Below are 17,077 nucleotides of genomic sequence, written 5' to 3' on the forward strand. Positions count from 1 at the left end.
CAAGACAAAGGAAAGAAAGGAAATGAGATTTGAATAATGGAATTTGAATTTTGGAAGTTAGAGAGTGTATCAGTAGCAGCCCTGGGCATGTGAACAACTTTCCTGATGCATTGTTTTCATCAGAAGACCATAGTGAGAAAATACCCCTTTGTTTATGTGGCTCCAGGCTAACATCTGCCAAAGACTTGTTCTAAACATTTCATTTGGCATGTTATCAACCTAAAGCAGTTGTTGTAATTAGTGTAGGAACACAGACTGCTCTGGGTACATATCAGGCAGAGAGCCAACACAGGTTTTCCAATAGGAAGAACCTACTCTTGTTCATTCTTAACAGTTCCAGTAGCCTGGATGTCTGTTTATTAGCTGTGCATTTTTTCAGTTATATTTTCTCAGTAAATTACTGTTTCTTTCTTTTCTTTTGAGTAAGTTGGGTGGATAAGGATATTCCCCATTGTATAAGTCAAGTAGGACAAAAAAATATACTTGTATATTTCAAGTTTAATTTGGTTGGTTTTTAATTAATTCTTAAGATGTGTATTTTTCTACCCTAAATGCAATTTTAAACCTGTACCTACTGAAATGTCCTGCATTTGTCCCTTAGACAAAATTGCTTTTGATTTTGAGGAGAGCTGTTTTCTAAATGAAGGTGTAGAAACTGCTGCATAATGAATCAAACCAGAATTATCTTGAAACAGCAGAATTTTTTGGTCAACTCTGAAGGGCTGTGTTTGTCCATCTATTTAGTATACATCTGCATTGACATATGATGGAGTACTTGTGATGGCTGAAACTTTCCGTAATCTTAGAAGACAGAAAATTGATATTTCAAGGAGAGGAAATGCTGGTGACTGTCTTGCAAACCCTGCAGCCCCATGGGGTCAAGGAATTGATATGGAGAGGACATTGAAACAGGTAAGGGGAGGAATCCTTTAGAATTTTGCACACTATATGCACAAGGGTAGTAATAGGAGAGGAAAATATTTTTTTTACTTGGAAATTGGAAGCAGCTTGGGCTGTTCAGGTTGTTCTGATTTGTAAGTTGGAATGAAGGCAGAGAGGAACTAGTGCTATTTGAAGCTACTGTTAGATCTTTTGAGATAGTAGGAACTTCCTCAACTGCACTGCTGAATTCATTTGTTACTATTGCAAATAACCTGGCTGTACAGATATTGTCATTTAAGGAAAAAGGTATTACCACATAATATAACCTTTCAAATATGTTTCTGTCATCTTCAATAAAAGTAGAGTTCTCCCAGGGGAATCACATAGGTTGTTGGGTTTTTTTTTTTCTTTAAAAAAAAGAAATAACCCAGAGCTATGGGTTATTTCAGGATTTTGAATTCCTGATGAATATGGATGCCTAGAAAGTTCGAGATCTCTGTCAAGATGATTTAGCCTTTCCTTTGAGTGGGACAGTAGAGAAAATAAAAATCCTGCAGTAGAATTTAAATCATTGCAAATGAGCAGACTCCACTGAGGAGAAACTGCTGAGGAGAAGTGACTGCTGACAGAGCTGGCAGCTCTGTGCCTGGAAGCCAAGGTTTCAGTCCTGGAGAAAAATCAACAGATAGAAATGGACATAGGGAAAGAGTAAGTGATTTCAAGCCACATCATGACTCTTAGGGAGAGAAATAAAGCATTTTGTATGCTTCACATATTCTGTGCAGATGCACAGATCTGTAACAATTGAGAGAAACATTGTCAAGCTTCTTTGTTCAGAAGCATGAGACTTCAAATTCTGCCAGAGAGGTTTTCATGGCCAGATCCTGATAAAATCAAAGCCAGCAGCAATATGGCCATGACTTCTCTGGGACTAGGATCACAGCTTGGGTATCCTTCAGTGACACAGTAAAGTGCTGAAAGAAAGAAAAAGTGTTCTGGTCTCTGCTGAGGCATGGGTGATGGGAAACTGCCACAGACAATAGTAAGGCTTCACATTTGGCTTCTTCATTCTAATGCTTTGAAAACACCCTTTTCAAACCCTGTCCATATCAGACTGTATCATCTGCCATGATAGTAACTGCTTTACTGGGGCTAAGGTTGTTGTCAAGTTGACCTTGATGGGCCATATATACTCAATTTGTACATTTAATCCACCAGAGTGGGAACTAAAAGGATACATGAGCTCAGGCCAAACTTCCTTTAGTTTTTTTCATATGACCTCAGAAGCGATGAGAATAGTTAAGAATTTGCTTCTCTTTGGAACCTGCAACTGGAAGGTGTTGAGCTGCACAGCATGAAAGAAGATCCACGGTGTGTCTTTGTTAGCAGTTAGATATTGACATATCTAAGCCTGTTTTTAGCATGATTTGGCAGGAAAAAGGAATAAAGAAAGTAGCCAACTTTATTTATTTTAACTGTTCTGCAGCAGTGTTTTTATGGTAATCTAAGGATGCAGCCAGGATAACTTGCACTTCCCTGTGACATTTGAAATAAAGAGCATGAGACTATACCTTCATGGTGGATTTTCTTCCATTTGTAGGTTCGAATACAAGGTTTGACTGGAAATGTTCAGTTTGACCACTACGGCCGCAGAGTCAACTACACCATGGATGTGTTTGAGCTGAAGAACACTGGCCCTCGGAAGGTACGTGCTGAAATTGATATCCTCATGTCATGCAAATGAGTTGTGCATGCTTAAAGGGTTTTGCAAACTTATATTAAAGTGGACTCTGCAGTTTTGAGAAGGTATAATACATTAAGTACATGGATATGTTGGTGAATGCAGTTTTTAGCTGCCTTTTCTACTAGGTGCTATTATTCAGTGCCTCAAATTGGGGAACACAAAAGCAAGTGTGCATCTTGGAGTGGTGGGATGTCAGTCAGTCAAGCATACAAATGAAAACCAGCTGGATGACATGCTGCTAGGCTGCTGGGTGATGGAAAACCGTCAGAATTCTGAATAGTAGATATTTCTTGTGTGTTATCCCAAGATTTCTATCTTGAGAATTACTTGCCTTTTTAAGCTAGTAGATTTACATTCTGTAAACATGAACCATAGGCTGTAACTAACACAGGGCTTTTAAGGATCAAAGGAGAGAAGAGGAGAGAAAAGGAAGAGAGAATGACCTGAATACTTATATTTTCTGAAATTTATTGCAGTATCTAATCCTGTGTGCTTGATTGGCTTGATTGCTTGTAAGCAAATGCACATTAATACATGTCTAAGCAGATCCTTCAAGTCTGAATGCTCATTATCACTCAGCCCAATCACTTTGAAAAGAGAAGCCTGGGTACTTTGTTGATCCTTTCTCTTCTCTGCTGAAATTTGTCCATTTATCATAGTATAAAAGAAATAAAAGCAGAAAATGTACTCAGGCTCAAGGATTTTCTTTTTTCTTTTTTTTCCTTTTTTTTTTTTTTTTGAGTCATTGTGGCCTATTTTGTCTGTGAGGTTGTCAGAACAAGAAAAAGGGGCAGGTGATAGTGAGTAGGATACTCATTGTTGCTTGAGTAGGGAAGGATTTTGAGGAATCCAAATTGAGTTAAACAGTCCCATGCTGTTGTCCAGAGGTGACAAGCACAGTAAATAGCACCACAGGTGAACTGTGGGTCCCTGGAGACAGTTACCTGCCACAGTGCTGAGGAGGCAGAGTGTTAAATTGCAGACCCAGGGCAGAATTGCACACTTGGATGAAAAAATTGCCACTATATCATGGTGTGGAGCCATAGACCAGAGCAAAGCATGTGCCTGCATATAAGGCCTGTTGGTGCAGTTGTCTTTTGAAAGTGTGACAGATGGCTGAAGAATAAATTGGGAAAGGTGAGTTTGTCTTTCCTCTCCTGGGAAGTCCACTGTCTTGTGCCATAAAATGTGTCTGGTCGTGCTACCAGCCCTGCTTCCTTCCTGTCCCTGTGCTGCACCACTGGCAGCCAGGAGGATATATGGGTGGCTGGGGTGCACTGGGGGAAACTCTGAATTATGCCCTTTCCATCCCCTATTCCCAGTTGTACAGGAGGGAAGGCAAGGTGCAAAGAGATGTGTTTAATTAGGTCACAACTTCAATAACTCATTAGGGAGTTTGCTTGCCAGCAAACTTTTGAGAAGAGTTGTTTCAACCTTTGCCAGCTCTTATGGGAGATGTGTATGTCTGGCACCACTGCAGGGATGTCCCTGTGCTCTCTCTCTCTTGCCTGCAGTTTAAGGGGAGGGTGATTGCAAACAGAGGAGCTAGGTCTGTGCTGTGCTAGAGGCCCAAGGTGCTCTTCTTACCTTTCAGCCATGCCTCTCTGCTACTCCTAAGTCCTTACCTATATTTGATATAACAAATCAAAACAGCTTTGACAGATCTGGCTACTCACAAGAATTTATTTCTCATGTATTAGATAGTGCTTTATATATGATCATTGGACCAGCTCTGTGGTCCAGCCTAACAAATCCTATATAATATGTGAAAAATTACTCTACTTAATTGAACTAAGAGGCCTTCAGTATTAATGTCTTCTTCTCATGTCAAGCATAACATGACTTATGAGTCACCCAACACTGTCATTTCAAAACTGCCATTCCTGTCAGAGTAACACATGGCTCTAATCTTTAGAAAAGTGATTTTTGTTGCCTATAGCTTTAAATATGTGAAGAGACCAGTAAAAAACAGCACAGCTAGACAGAGGTAGACTTCCATATAATTTAGTAAAATGGGAAATATTAGCCTATGCTCATGCTAGTTTCACTTATTCAGAACTTCTTACTTGACTCTTCTCTGCAGAGCAGAACCGAAACAGGCTGGTGAGGGGAAAGGGTAGGAGGACAAGGATCACAGGGATGTAATGGAATGGCTCCTGGAGGGTTGTGACCAAGGGATACAGGCTTTTCAGTGGTGCCCAGGGACTCAACCAGAGGCAATGAGCACAAGCTGAAACATAGGAGGTTCCTTCTGAGCATTAGGAAATACATTTTTATACTCTGAGAGTGACCAAGCATTGCCACAGGTTGTGCAGGGAGGTTGTGAAGTTTTCTTCCTTGGAGTCATTCAGAAGCCATCCAGACATAGTCCTGGGCAATTGCTTTAGGCTGAACAAGGGGTTTGACCAATTGACTTTCAGAGGTCCCTTCCCAGTTCAATAATTCTGTAATTGTGTCATTCACCATGAATCCTATCATCAAAATTAAAAAACAAAAAAAAATGGAAAAGATAAAGTAAACAAAGCATATATATTACATTACATGCACAAGACAGTCTAAGATTTATCTTCTGAATTCCAACTTGGCAGCATGAAAATGAATTATCAAAATGTTTGAGTATTCTCTTGCCCTCAGTGGCTTGTGAGCTCCAACAGGATCACTTCAGTGGTTACTACAAGGTGCACAGGCCTTCAGAAAGGACACCATTCAAATGGCAAGCTGTTATGGGAAAATTACTTTGAGGCAAATATTTTTGCAGTAGTTGTTCCTAAAAGATAAATTCAGCTCTTGTGTAAGTGGATGCAACTGCTATGAAGTTCAATTGCAACCCAGATAGAATTGGAGGTACTTTTATAGCTAAATTCAATCCTATCCTTTGAGGAGTTTTTTTCCTTGTGGACTTCAGGTATCTATGGGAAAGCATACTGTTATTTAGTGCTCTCAAAGTGACTGTGTATCTCTATACTTTTATACAAGTGTCATGACATATCTTTCATATTTCTTCAGTAATCTAGTTCCAAAGTTACTTTAGTGCAGGTTTGTACTGAACACAATACACAAAAGCTAAAATTCCTTTAAAAGATGCCTGTCATTTCTCAAATAAGGCCCTTATCTCTGTCTGAATTTTCATATGGTATTTATTTCAGTAGCACAGTGCATCATTCATTTTCTGCTTTCCTTCTGAACTTTGTAGCAGTGAAGGATTGCACAGTGAAAAAACATTCACTATCAGAATAGCTCTGCAAACTGCCAGATTTTGGTGTACCTATGTTGCCTTTAGCTGGTTCACAGTTTTTGGACAAGAACTCCACATTTTCAATAATCAATTGTATCTGTGGCTGTATGGCTGTCTGGCTGAAAAATAATATTTGTTACCAGTGCATACTACTAGGAAGAAAACCTTCCTCTCCATTATATCAGCACTGCTGACACTTCCTGTTAGCTGCAGAGACCTAAATCAAGGCTCCAGTGCTGTAAGAGCAATCACAAAAAGAAAAGGTATATTTCAACTAAATATACCAGAGCTTGTGCGTGGACAGTTTGTGCTTGTTTGCTTCACTAATAGCAAAAAAAAAATCACTCTTGTTCAGTCAAACTGCTCTAGGGACTGTTAAAATAACTTGCTTCTCCATGTATTTTTTTTTTTTTTCAAGAAGGAAACTAATGAAATAGTAAATGTAAACAATCAAGGGGAAGGTTGACTATTTTAGTAAAATACAGAATATATATATATACATATATAATGCATATGAGACAGGAACCAGAAGCACTCCTCTGCTCTTTTAGGCTCTCACATCACTGCATTGAGCAGAACATGTCATGGAGGCAGAATCCTATGTGATAGTGAATTTGATGAGGGTTCTACAATAGTGTTGGAAATAATATTGACTACATAACTGATTTGATCATTTAGCCAGTTTCCATCATACTGAAATTTTTCATCCAAAGCACAGAGTATCCTTTGGTCCTGACAATTACATTGAAGCGCTGCCTGGAGCCCACTTTCCACTAAAATGCCTGTTCCTCTTCTAATAATATAGACAAGGCATTCCTCTTTCCTAATTCTTGCCTGCAGTTTAAGAGGAACTCCTTAAACTCATGAACTCCTAATTAATCAAGGGAGGGGGCAAGGGGCAGTTGCTGCTGACTCGTCCCCAGGTGCTCCTGGAAACTGAGCTGTGTCAGGTTGAATTGCATCTCTTTGATAGAAACACTTTAAATCATGCTGGGAAGAAAGATCAGTCTCCCAGTTCATTAGGTTCTCAGTGAGCAAGGGAGCCCCCTGAGGTGGGATTAGAACCCTCCTCTACTGACACGTTTGTGTTCATGTTGTCCATTTGGCATGGAGCTGAGTGCTGTCAGTGCTGGCTCAGAGGAAGAAGCCCCAGCAGCCTTGTCAGTGGATGCACAGACAGCCATGATCTATCTGCAGAAAAGAGAATTGGCAGGAAGAGGTGAAAAAAAGCTTTGGGGGTTTTCCCTCTGTGGGAGTACAAGAATGACTGATTCAAATCTGACCCTGGAGAAGTTCATTGCCAGCAACGAACAAAGGCAGCTGTTTTACCTTAAAGCTGCTCAGGGAAGGGTTATGGCAGACTAAATGCAGCCAAGGAGAGAGAAACCTGATTTGTTCCACCTCCCTGTAGGTACTTCCCAGAGATATATTTAGGAAGAATTCAGTCTCACCGTGCTTTGCAGTCAGTGGGAAAAGCAAGCACCTTTCTAGCAGGGATGCTTATCCTGCATGAGCTGAGTCACTGCCTGCTGGTACTGCCTGTCCTGTGAGTGTAAAGAAAGCGTAAATAACAGGGCTTCTGATGTAGGTACTGAAAGGTCAGTGATAGCAGTTAAGTGGAACAAGTGTGGTATAAATCCCGGAGCTGGGGTCTCCTGGGAAGCCCATAATGGAGCAAGGAATCAGGATCAGCCATGGGATTGCAAAACTGTCATCCAGATGTCTTTCATTCCTCTGCCTAACAAATGTTAGTTGGAGGACTAACAAATGAAAATATTCTTGTGGGGAGAAAAAATTCTTATATCTCATTTATACCCCAGGAAGCCTTCAAGCTAATTGAAATGGGATTTACCTTGTGTTTCTGGTTGAGGTAAGTAGCCCAGATCATTCAGGAACAGCAAAGTGAAGGCCACACCAGGTCTGTCTCTGTGCAGCAGGGGTGCAAGGTGGTACACCCAGAGTGGTGGATGCATACTCCCATATCTAATGAGACAGCACTTCCCTTGGACAAAACCATCTTTGGACCATGCTGCTTTTCTTAGAGTAGTTTATATTTGTAGTTATGCAGAATCTAGACCTTACTGCAAATTATATACATTTTGTTTTGCAGGTTGGTTATTGGAATGACATGGATAAATTAGTTTTGATTCAACATGAACCTACACTTGGAAATGACACTGCAGCCATTGAGAACAGAACAGTAGTTGTCACTACAATTTTGGTAAGGTGTTTCTTTTTTTAATACTTATACTGGTGTGTGACACAATCTGATTTCTAGTTATGATCTAATTTAGTCTGCCAGTTCCTAGGTTAGTGGGAGGATGAGAGCCATATATCTTAATTACATTGACTGTCATGTCTGCACAGATTTTTTTGGTATGCATTTAATATAATGATTCACTTGAAATCGGGTTTTAAAAATTGAGCTGTGAACATTTTTTTCTTTTTTTCAGAGTTTTCCATTTTTTACTAAAATAAGTCTCATAGATATGAGTGTTCTTATAACCTCTAATTGATAAATCTTGACTCACAAGAAACTGGAAGAAAAGAAAAACCCAAAACCTTTAAATGACAGAATAGAGCAGAGGGTATAAAATGAGATTATTGTAATGCTATTGTCCCTTTTTGTTGGTAAATTATAAACTCAATAATTGACTTCAGCAAGAGGTAAAATTCTAAGTAGTATGGTTCAGTCAGCCAATCCAAACTGGATTATCTACTGTTAGTTGTGAATGAAAACATGAATTTAGTAGATGCATTCTTAATGTGTTTATTAAGCATTGCAGTAAAATTTCCATTTTAATAAAATCTACATAGATTTGGAGTTTGATTTTCCAGGACGATTGAGTTTTTAAACAGTCGTTGCAAAGGAGAATGAGTTGCTTCATTCATTTACATTCTTAATTCACAATTTTTCAAAGCAATTGTTTCTCACAAGTTTGTATTTTAGGCAAAATATTTAACATTTTTTCCTCTGAAGTCAGACATGCCCTTTAACGCTGATGTTTATCAAAGGGTGACCTTTACATGACCGCTTTTAAGATTTTACATCTCAGTTCACTGCCCTTTTCACCTGCTTCATTTAGACAAGACATGTTAACCCAATAAACTGTATCTCAAATGGGAAGGAATATTCTGTGGGTGTTATTAAGCAATAATTTTTCTAACTCAATACAGAGTTTAAAGTAATCCAAAGGAAAGCATCGAGACATTTTCTAACTAAAAATACAGTTAATTACCAGATTTTCAGCTGTGTGTATCCTCATTTATGCATTAAGTATGTCTTAACAAATCTCCTGTTGAAGGTTATCATTCCAGGATACAAAACAACCAAACTGCTATACAGCAATTCAGAATGTAACTCCTACCCAAACTGTGTAACTTTTAATTTTATTTTTGCATGGGAAATTTTAAATATATGTATCTTTTTCCTAAAAAAAAAAGTAAAAAAAAAAAAAAAAAGACTCGATGATGGAAAAAAATATACTTCAGTACAGTCCTCCTCTTTTCAGCCTCTGATGAAGAATCCTATTTTAAGAAATTGATCAAGGAAGAAAAGAGTCCCAAGATGCTGCGAACATTCCTAACTAAGGCTCAAGTATTAACCACCAGTCTAGTAACATTGAGCTAATTTTTCCATATGGATTACTGTTCCTCTGACTGGATGACCAGGCACTGAACCACCAAGAAAAGTTCTGTGATTAATCTGAAATGTCTAGAACAGATGATGCTAACCTTCAACTTTGCCAAGCTGAGAAGAGAACGATGTGAATTACAAGCTTTCAGTCGAAATTTTCCTCTCAAACCAATCCTGATACCTTTGACTGAAGCTCTAACACATGAATACTGTAATTTCCATAAATAGCTCCAAGCTTAGGAGAAGCAAGTAAAATATAATAATGAAAAGTAATAGAAAAGGTTTCTGTTCACCAGAAAGGGAAAAAAAAAGAAAGCAAGAAAGCTTTTAAAATGTGTTATCTTGACTGTCCTGTTTGCATTGAAGCATTTTGATGTGCATAATAAATGTTAACTTCAAAAGAACTTTTCCAGCCCCTGTATTGAAGGGACTGGTGGGATAATTTGCAAAACCAAAAAGCTGAATTAATATTCCAAAGCATGCCCTGTGTTTATGCAGCATGTCATTTTTGGATAAATGCAATTAATTGAAAGCAGCACAGCTTCTTGATCAGAACTGTCCCCTTTCCATGTTTCAAAATCACAGTGCAAGAGAAATATATTGGAATTTGGTTTGAATAAGAATATATGGTGAATTCTGCCTTATCATGCCCATGTACTCCTCTGGGAGCTGCACACGTGATGCTGAAGGCAGAATAGAGCCATGATTCTTAATATTGGCCTGCTAGAACAATGCATTTAGCATCTACAAGCATATGATCACACACACACAAAGAAAAGAAATATTTCACTAGAATAACTTTCAGAGTCCTGTTATTTTTCTCTTCTTTGTTATGTTGTAAATGCCACAGAGACTTTTTCACCTCTTCACTACCCTCTTCATGTTGAGGGGAGGTTGAACCATTGTAGATGACACATTTAATTTTGGTTGCATGCATATTAAACTGAACATTAAACATTAAACTGAAAAGCTTCTGCAAGCAGTGCTGTCAGACTTTTCAGTCTTCAAAGGCAGATGTCATGGCAGCATAGGAAAAGCTTACAGGTTTTCAGCATGGCTCGCTTTAATTTTGGCCTAAAGCCAAGTAGCACAAGTTGATTTGTCCTCTGTTTCTTCAGCTTTTATGTGTCTATGCTTACTTTGCTGTAGTGTGGCTGTATGGCTGTTGCATAGAAACTGCAGTATAATGAATTAGCTCTGCACTCAAAGAACTTAGTACATCATTTTCTACTAGGCAAAATGTTTTTTTCATTTGTGACATAGTGAGAGCACATAGCAGTTATTTTACATATTTGGTTTAGGCTCTCAGCCTATCCCCAGTTAGCTGTGTGGTGCAGTAGCAGCCCAGAGAGAGGAGGCAGCAGGGGCAGTTGATGTTCTTTACCAGCTGCCATTTATAGTTCCTTTTCTGCACCTCACATGATGCACAGCCTCCTGCACTCTGGAAAGGACAGATTTCCTACCTGTGCAGAAGCATTCCCTTTGGGGTGGGATGGTAACACCTCCAAATGCACAGTAGGCTCATTGCTTGACTGGGGAAGGCTGCTCTTTGCAGCTCTAACACTAAGGTGAAGCAAGGGACTTGTCTAGCTAGGGAGAATGATCATCTCTGATTTAGCAGGTTCAGAAATATGGTCACAAGTTGTTGAGGAAGAGTTTAGGGAAGCAGGCTCAGAAGACTAATCCAAACTCTCCAGTACATTTCACAGTACAGCCAACTCTGTACTTAACTCTGAGACTGCAAAACTTAAAAATCATAACATTCCTTTAAAACCAAAGCTTGATGATGAGCTGCATCTGCACTGTGGCTTGCAGTTCAATATCTTAATGAGATATCCTTGGTGTTGGCAGATAAAGTTTCAAGGGCAGGATCTAGTTCATAATCAAGTCACCTAGATGTGGATGGCTTTACAAAGGGTATTGATTCAACTGCATTCAGTGACATTTAAGATGCTCTAGGATATACAGCCTGTCCCCCATTTCTTACACTGGCATGTGACCCTTGCCTGCCTCATGCTGTATATGTGACCTCTCCCTCTGGTGTATGTACTTTTTCAGGCATGTGGGGTAAGTTTTGACCCAAGTTTGTAAGTCCACAAAGGGTTCAGTGGCCCATAGATGGATGCCTTATACTGAGGGTATCAGTCCTACCTGTGAAGGGCAAGCACAAAACACCTGCAGAAGATCATTGTGGGGTCACCTTAGGGCATCTAAGATGATAGGCAACTTCCATTAGGTGACTGACAAGCACCATCACTGTTTTGACTGATGTACTCTTGATGGAGTCTTACCTCAGAAATTCTAATTATGGCCTTTTTTCACATAATAGAAAAATATTTTTTCATTAGAAACTTTATTAATTAAATTATTCAGTAGTCTGGAGGAAAAAAATGAAGTTTGTTGCATGAAAATAATAAAGACTTCAAACCGAATCCTGGACACTTTATTCAGAAAAAAAAAAAATAAAAGTCACCAAAAAAACCTTCCATTGACATTTATAGAAGTTTCTTTCAGAATAAAGTGTGATAATGTGTCCCACACATTCTAAAAATCAGAAATTTCCTTGCACAGATAATTGTCACTTTTACAAATTATTTTTACAATGGTGAATATTTTGAAATCCACTTTAGAATAGGAAAACCAAGTTTAGATCTGTTTGTTATTTGGGTTAGTTACTTTGTCTGACTTCCCTTATAGTATGAATCATCAGTTGTGAGCATTTAACTGTACACATGAATTTGTGGCAATGTGGTGGAATGATTTGTTTACATCTATAAAGGTAATTGTTGCAGACATCAACTTGTATTTGCAAATGTTAAGTATTGTTATGAAATTGTGAATTATATAAGTAAAGCTTGCACCATTTCAAATATCTGTTCCGTGCTAGTCATTGATCATTTCAATGTGGACTTTTCCTTGATTCACTGCCCCATAGAATGCTCTTTAAGCAGCTGAAATCTTGCAAACATTGCAATGTTAAACATCATTCAGCAGTAAGTCAGACATGTCTTTTGTATCAGTAGGTTAAAAGTGAATAGTCCAAAAATATAGCAAGCACAAAGATGGTGGGGAGAGATAACCTTTCTATTAGACAAGATGTTACACCTGGAAATGATGAAAAAGTAGGTCTGTGTTTTCAGCTATTTCAGCTGATTTAATAGAAGATATTACCTCTCCACAGACAACTTGCATCTCGCACTTTTAGACTGCCATGATTACACTTAACATCACTACTGACTTCAAAAATGCTATTGCAATGATTATACAGAACAAAAAGGTACTTTTCAGTGCCACACATTGAAAAGACTATCAAAATATGGCTAAGTACATGCTATTGATCAGTTCAGGTATTTCATGACTTCACAGTGTGTCCTTGAAAGTTCATCTGTGAGAGTTACTTGCTAGCAAACCAGTAAAACTTGCCTTTCAGTGTCTTTTTATTATAACAACTGAAAACCTCATCAATTTGAAACACCCTCAAAGTCTGAAATGGACAAGATTTAAAACTAGGGCTACTATTTGATTTCCTTTTTTCTAGAAGCAGCCTTTACCAGAAACTCATATGCAGTCCCACACACATTCCTCCATCAAATTCTACCTTGAAAATAGATATCTGATTATTTGGCAGGTAAAGTAGGGACAACAATTAAACAGGTATAAAATAGGTTAGGAGGGAAAGATCAACATGGTAAGCAAATGGTAGTAGGTGTTGCTGTTATCTTTAATTGTACCATTTCACACTAGCAGATTATACTCAGTTGCTGCTTCTTTGAAAGCAGTCACAGCAAGGCATGCTACCTAATTCTATAAGGTAATTGCATTACCAAAACAAAAAATGTTCCCTGTTGTATTTTGGTCTAAATCAGTGAGATCAGTGTAAGAAAGGGAGGTGAATGGGAAGAAGAACCAATGTGGTTCCTCCAAGTACCCAGCAGATCCCTGTCAGATCTTGGTGGTCACTCCACTGGATGGGATGACCTCTGCTTGTGGCTACCAAGGGCACTGTTGGGCCACCCCACTTCCCTTCTCAGTGTTTCCTCACAGAACTCCTGGGTAGGAGGGCTGAAGTTCACTTAACTTTGAACAGAAAATATGAGGCATCTGTCACTTGGCTTTGCTGTGCAGAAACTTTTAAAATGCTTTTTTTGAAGCAGCCCTGCCAGTGGTGAGGTGCAGGCAGAAGAAAATGTTGGGTTTTGGAAGAAGGAGCAAGCTGATCTAGCATGCTCTGTGCCTGTCTTGAGTCCACCACCAGAATGATCTCATGGTGTGTCTCTAGTTGCATGCCTTATGGCTGAATCAGAATAGTTGGAAATCATTGACTCTGGTTGTTGGAAAGCAAAATTGCTTTTGAGATGCAGCAAGCAATGCAGCTGAAGCTTTTAAGGAGAGTTCACAAATGGACAGTGGGCAGACTTGGCTGCACTTCTAGCAAGCAGTTGGCTAAATCACAGACAGGACAGAGCATTTTTCACCTCTGTTTAATTTAAACCTTTTTGTGTGCAATACCATACAAGGCAAGACACAGATTTTGGCTCTTCCTCTCATGCAAACACAAAGCCTTTGTGAAGGAGGAACATGTTATATATGTGGCCAAAATACTTCTGCAAATCAAGAACTACTGCAGAGCTCAAGATCTCCCTCCTTTTCTCCCTCTAGAAGACCAATGGTTAAGATCAAGGTGATTTAAGTAGGGATAGGAATGCAAGAAAAGGTGCAGGCTGATACTCAGCAGTTTTCCTTAGAAGATTCACTCTCTATACAGGCAAAAGCATTGCACTGCACTCATGCAATACCACCTATCCTCCCTTGTTAGACACCTAATACAGGTGTCTACAAAATTGTTACAGGTTACAAAATTTTTGTTGCTTGCAGATTATGTTCTTGTTGTTTCAGTGAAGCAGGCATTGCTGCACTACATGTTTAAATTTATTTTTATTTTTGTACTAATTATATCTGTAAGAAAAACGTATATAGGGCAGAGTACTACCAAGGTTAGTGTCAAAAGACCAACATTTGCAAGGGATAGCACAGAGAAAACTTAGGTTGCCAGTATTTTGTGATGTAAATTCAAAGAAAGGGTGACCTAAGTCACCCTTTATATTAGACAAATATTTCATCTGGAACTGGCTTTGAATATGAATTATGTGAAGTGATTTAAAATACCATCAGAAAGTATAGTTTTACTTGATAATTTCTAAAGTCTGAATTCACATAGAGCTAAAAATAAAAATGACCTTGGTCTTCCCAGTCGAATAATGTTCACTATTGTGATAGGATGGTTTATATAGGGAATGCAAGATCCACTCTTCAAGACAGGTTTTACTTGTTTTCAATGGCACCCTCTGTCCCAAAATATTTGGTACTTCTTTTTCATACAACATGCAAAGTCACTGTCAACTTAATACCATTCTTGTCCGTGCATATCACTGAAGTTCATCCTAAACAACCTTGCAGAATCTGCACTGTTTATTTTAAAAGGAAGATGCATATTTCCCTGGGAATGTATTTCTATGTTCTCACGAAAATGTATGTAGCCTCTTAGGAACTATTCAGTCTAAACCTCAAGAAAGGAAATCTCTGCATCTGAAATGGCATAGGCAGTAACCCCACTGTGTTGGAGGATATGCTTACTCACTGAGGTCAGAAGTCTACACTGTACTTTCATGATTTCACAGCCCTTTGCACTGTATAGGCCCAACCTCTATTCATGCTTTAAATTTAGCATATTCTCCACTAAGGTCTTCCATTTAAAACAAAGTAAGGTTGATAATTCTTGTGAAATGTATAATCTAAATTAGTGTAAAGAGTATACCTTGAAGGATTTCTGTTCATACATTTTAATTTAAACGTGCTAATATTGTCCATGAACTTTTTATAAAGTGTGTGTTGTTCAGTCAGTTCATGACATGTTTGGTTTTTTTTCAGACTATATTTGGTACACTTCTCCTTTACAGTTCTACTTCTTTCATTATAGGAAGCCCCATATGTTATGTTCAAGAAAAACCATGATACGTTTGAAGGGAATGACAAGTTTGAAGGATACTGTGTAGATCTGGCATCAGAAATTGCAAAACATATTGGTATCAAGTACAAAATTGCCATTGTTCCTGATGGAAAATATGGAGCAAGGGATCCAGAGACAAAAATCTGGAATGGGATGGTGGGAGAACTTGTTTATGGGGTAAGCATACCAATTTTTGAAGCAGGATTTAATTTATCATAGTATAAGTCATAAAATAGGAAGTGTATGTGCATTTTATTTAACTTGGGGTCACAGAAAAGAAACAGAATCTTGTTTCAGATCTGTGTGTTTTCACTTATTTTTAAGATAAAATTTAATAGTTTCATGCAAGTTCTACTATTTATTCAACTAGTACCTTGAAACATTAGAAAATCCATAGTTTGTATATCCCTTTAAAATTCATTAATGTTAGAGATCATCTATTCCTGACACACTGTAAAATTTGGTTGGGAAGAATTTCACTCATTAATTCATTTTCATTGAATGGTGGACAGATCTTTTTAAAAAGGTTGGATTCTTGGTCTAGTTTGAGAAACGAAAAATCCACCATCATATATATTAAACATAGGTAATAAACCACTACAGACAAGTACATAATTAAGCAATTCACAATGAAGACAGGCTTTTAAGATGACCATCAATAAAATTTAAGAGCAAATCTGGTAAGTTTAACAACTGAGAACATTATGTTATAGAGTGTTCTGGAGAAGGATTCTTCAGAATACCATCATAATTACCAATTCTGTTGACACATAAAGTTCCAATATTTAAAGAAAATATCTCAAATTAATCTAAAAAATTATTTGCAATATCCAGTGTTACCAAAAGTATCAAAACTTAGAGCTGAGCTTCCTGGTGACTGCAGTTGCTGGTATCTGCACTGAGAACAGTTCAGAATTCTTAGAGAAACTTTTAATTTCCGTGATGGAATAATAAAAAACAATAATCCTCAAACAACTCAGATGTGAATATTTCCACCCATGAACTCATAACATGCCTCAACCTCCCCATAAAACAATTCCTGCATCCCAGCTGATCCATCCCCAATTGCATTTTACACAATTCCATTGACAGTTTGGGCCATATGTTGCAAAGGCCTCGTGGTTTTTGTAGCAGCTCCATCTCATTCCCTTCTGTCAGTTTAGCACAGCTGAAGAAACCAACCTCAATTTTGTTTTTAAGGAGTAGAAACACTGAATGTCACCAAGCATGTATATCTACTTCAGTGGCTTGAAAACAGGTCAACACTTAGGATATTAGAAGATAAAGATTTTTCAGACTTATTTTTTCACATATAGAGGTTACTACTTCTCTGGCTTTTAATTGCAGTAGCCAACTCATGGACATCAATGGCCAAGCACTGTTTCATACTAGAATGCTTTTTCAATAATCCAAGAAATGTTATTATTTATGAGAAACTCTTCTGCTCAGATGCACAGTTTCAGTAGCCGATCATCTAGTTGAAAATTATAGAGGAAACTTGATATTACACTTTCATTTTCTGTTTGTTTGGGGTATCTTTTTTTCCTTGCTTAGTCTTAAAAAAATTAGCTC

General features: G+C 38.1%; 1 protein-coding gene across 4 annotated transcripts in view; it reads left to right on the forward strand.

Annotated features, from left to right (window-relative positions):
• Positions 1–17,077, forward strand: part of GRIA4 (glutamate ionotropic receptor AMPA type subunit 4) — a 206,903-nt gene that overhangs the window by 136,654 nt on the left and 53,172 nt on the right. For 3 of the 4 annotated variants that reach the window (XM_079314905.1, XM_079314904.1, XM_079314906.1), the window contains exons 7-10: positions 745–912; positions 2,483–2,587; positions 7,972–8,082; positions 15,476–15,682. In XM_079314905.1, coding sequence (XP_079171031.1) covers positions 745–912; positions 2,483–2,587; positions 7,972–8,082; positions 15,476–15,682 — 591 coding nt within the window. Of the gene's footprint in view, positions 1–744; positions 913–2,482; positions 2,588–7,971; positions 8,083–9,373; positions 12,366–15,475; positions 15,683–17,077 lie in introns of those variants that run through there. The other variant, XM_079314907.1, reaches the window with a different exon arrangement.

Source organism: Erithacus rubecula (genome assembly GCF_903797595.1).
Source record: "Erithacus rubecula genome assembly, chromosome: 1".
NCBI lineage: Eukaryota > Metazoa > Chordata > Aves > Passeriformes > Muscicapidae > Erithacus > Erithacus rubecula.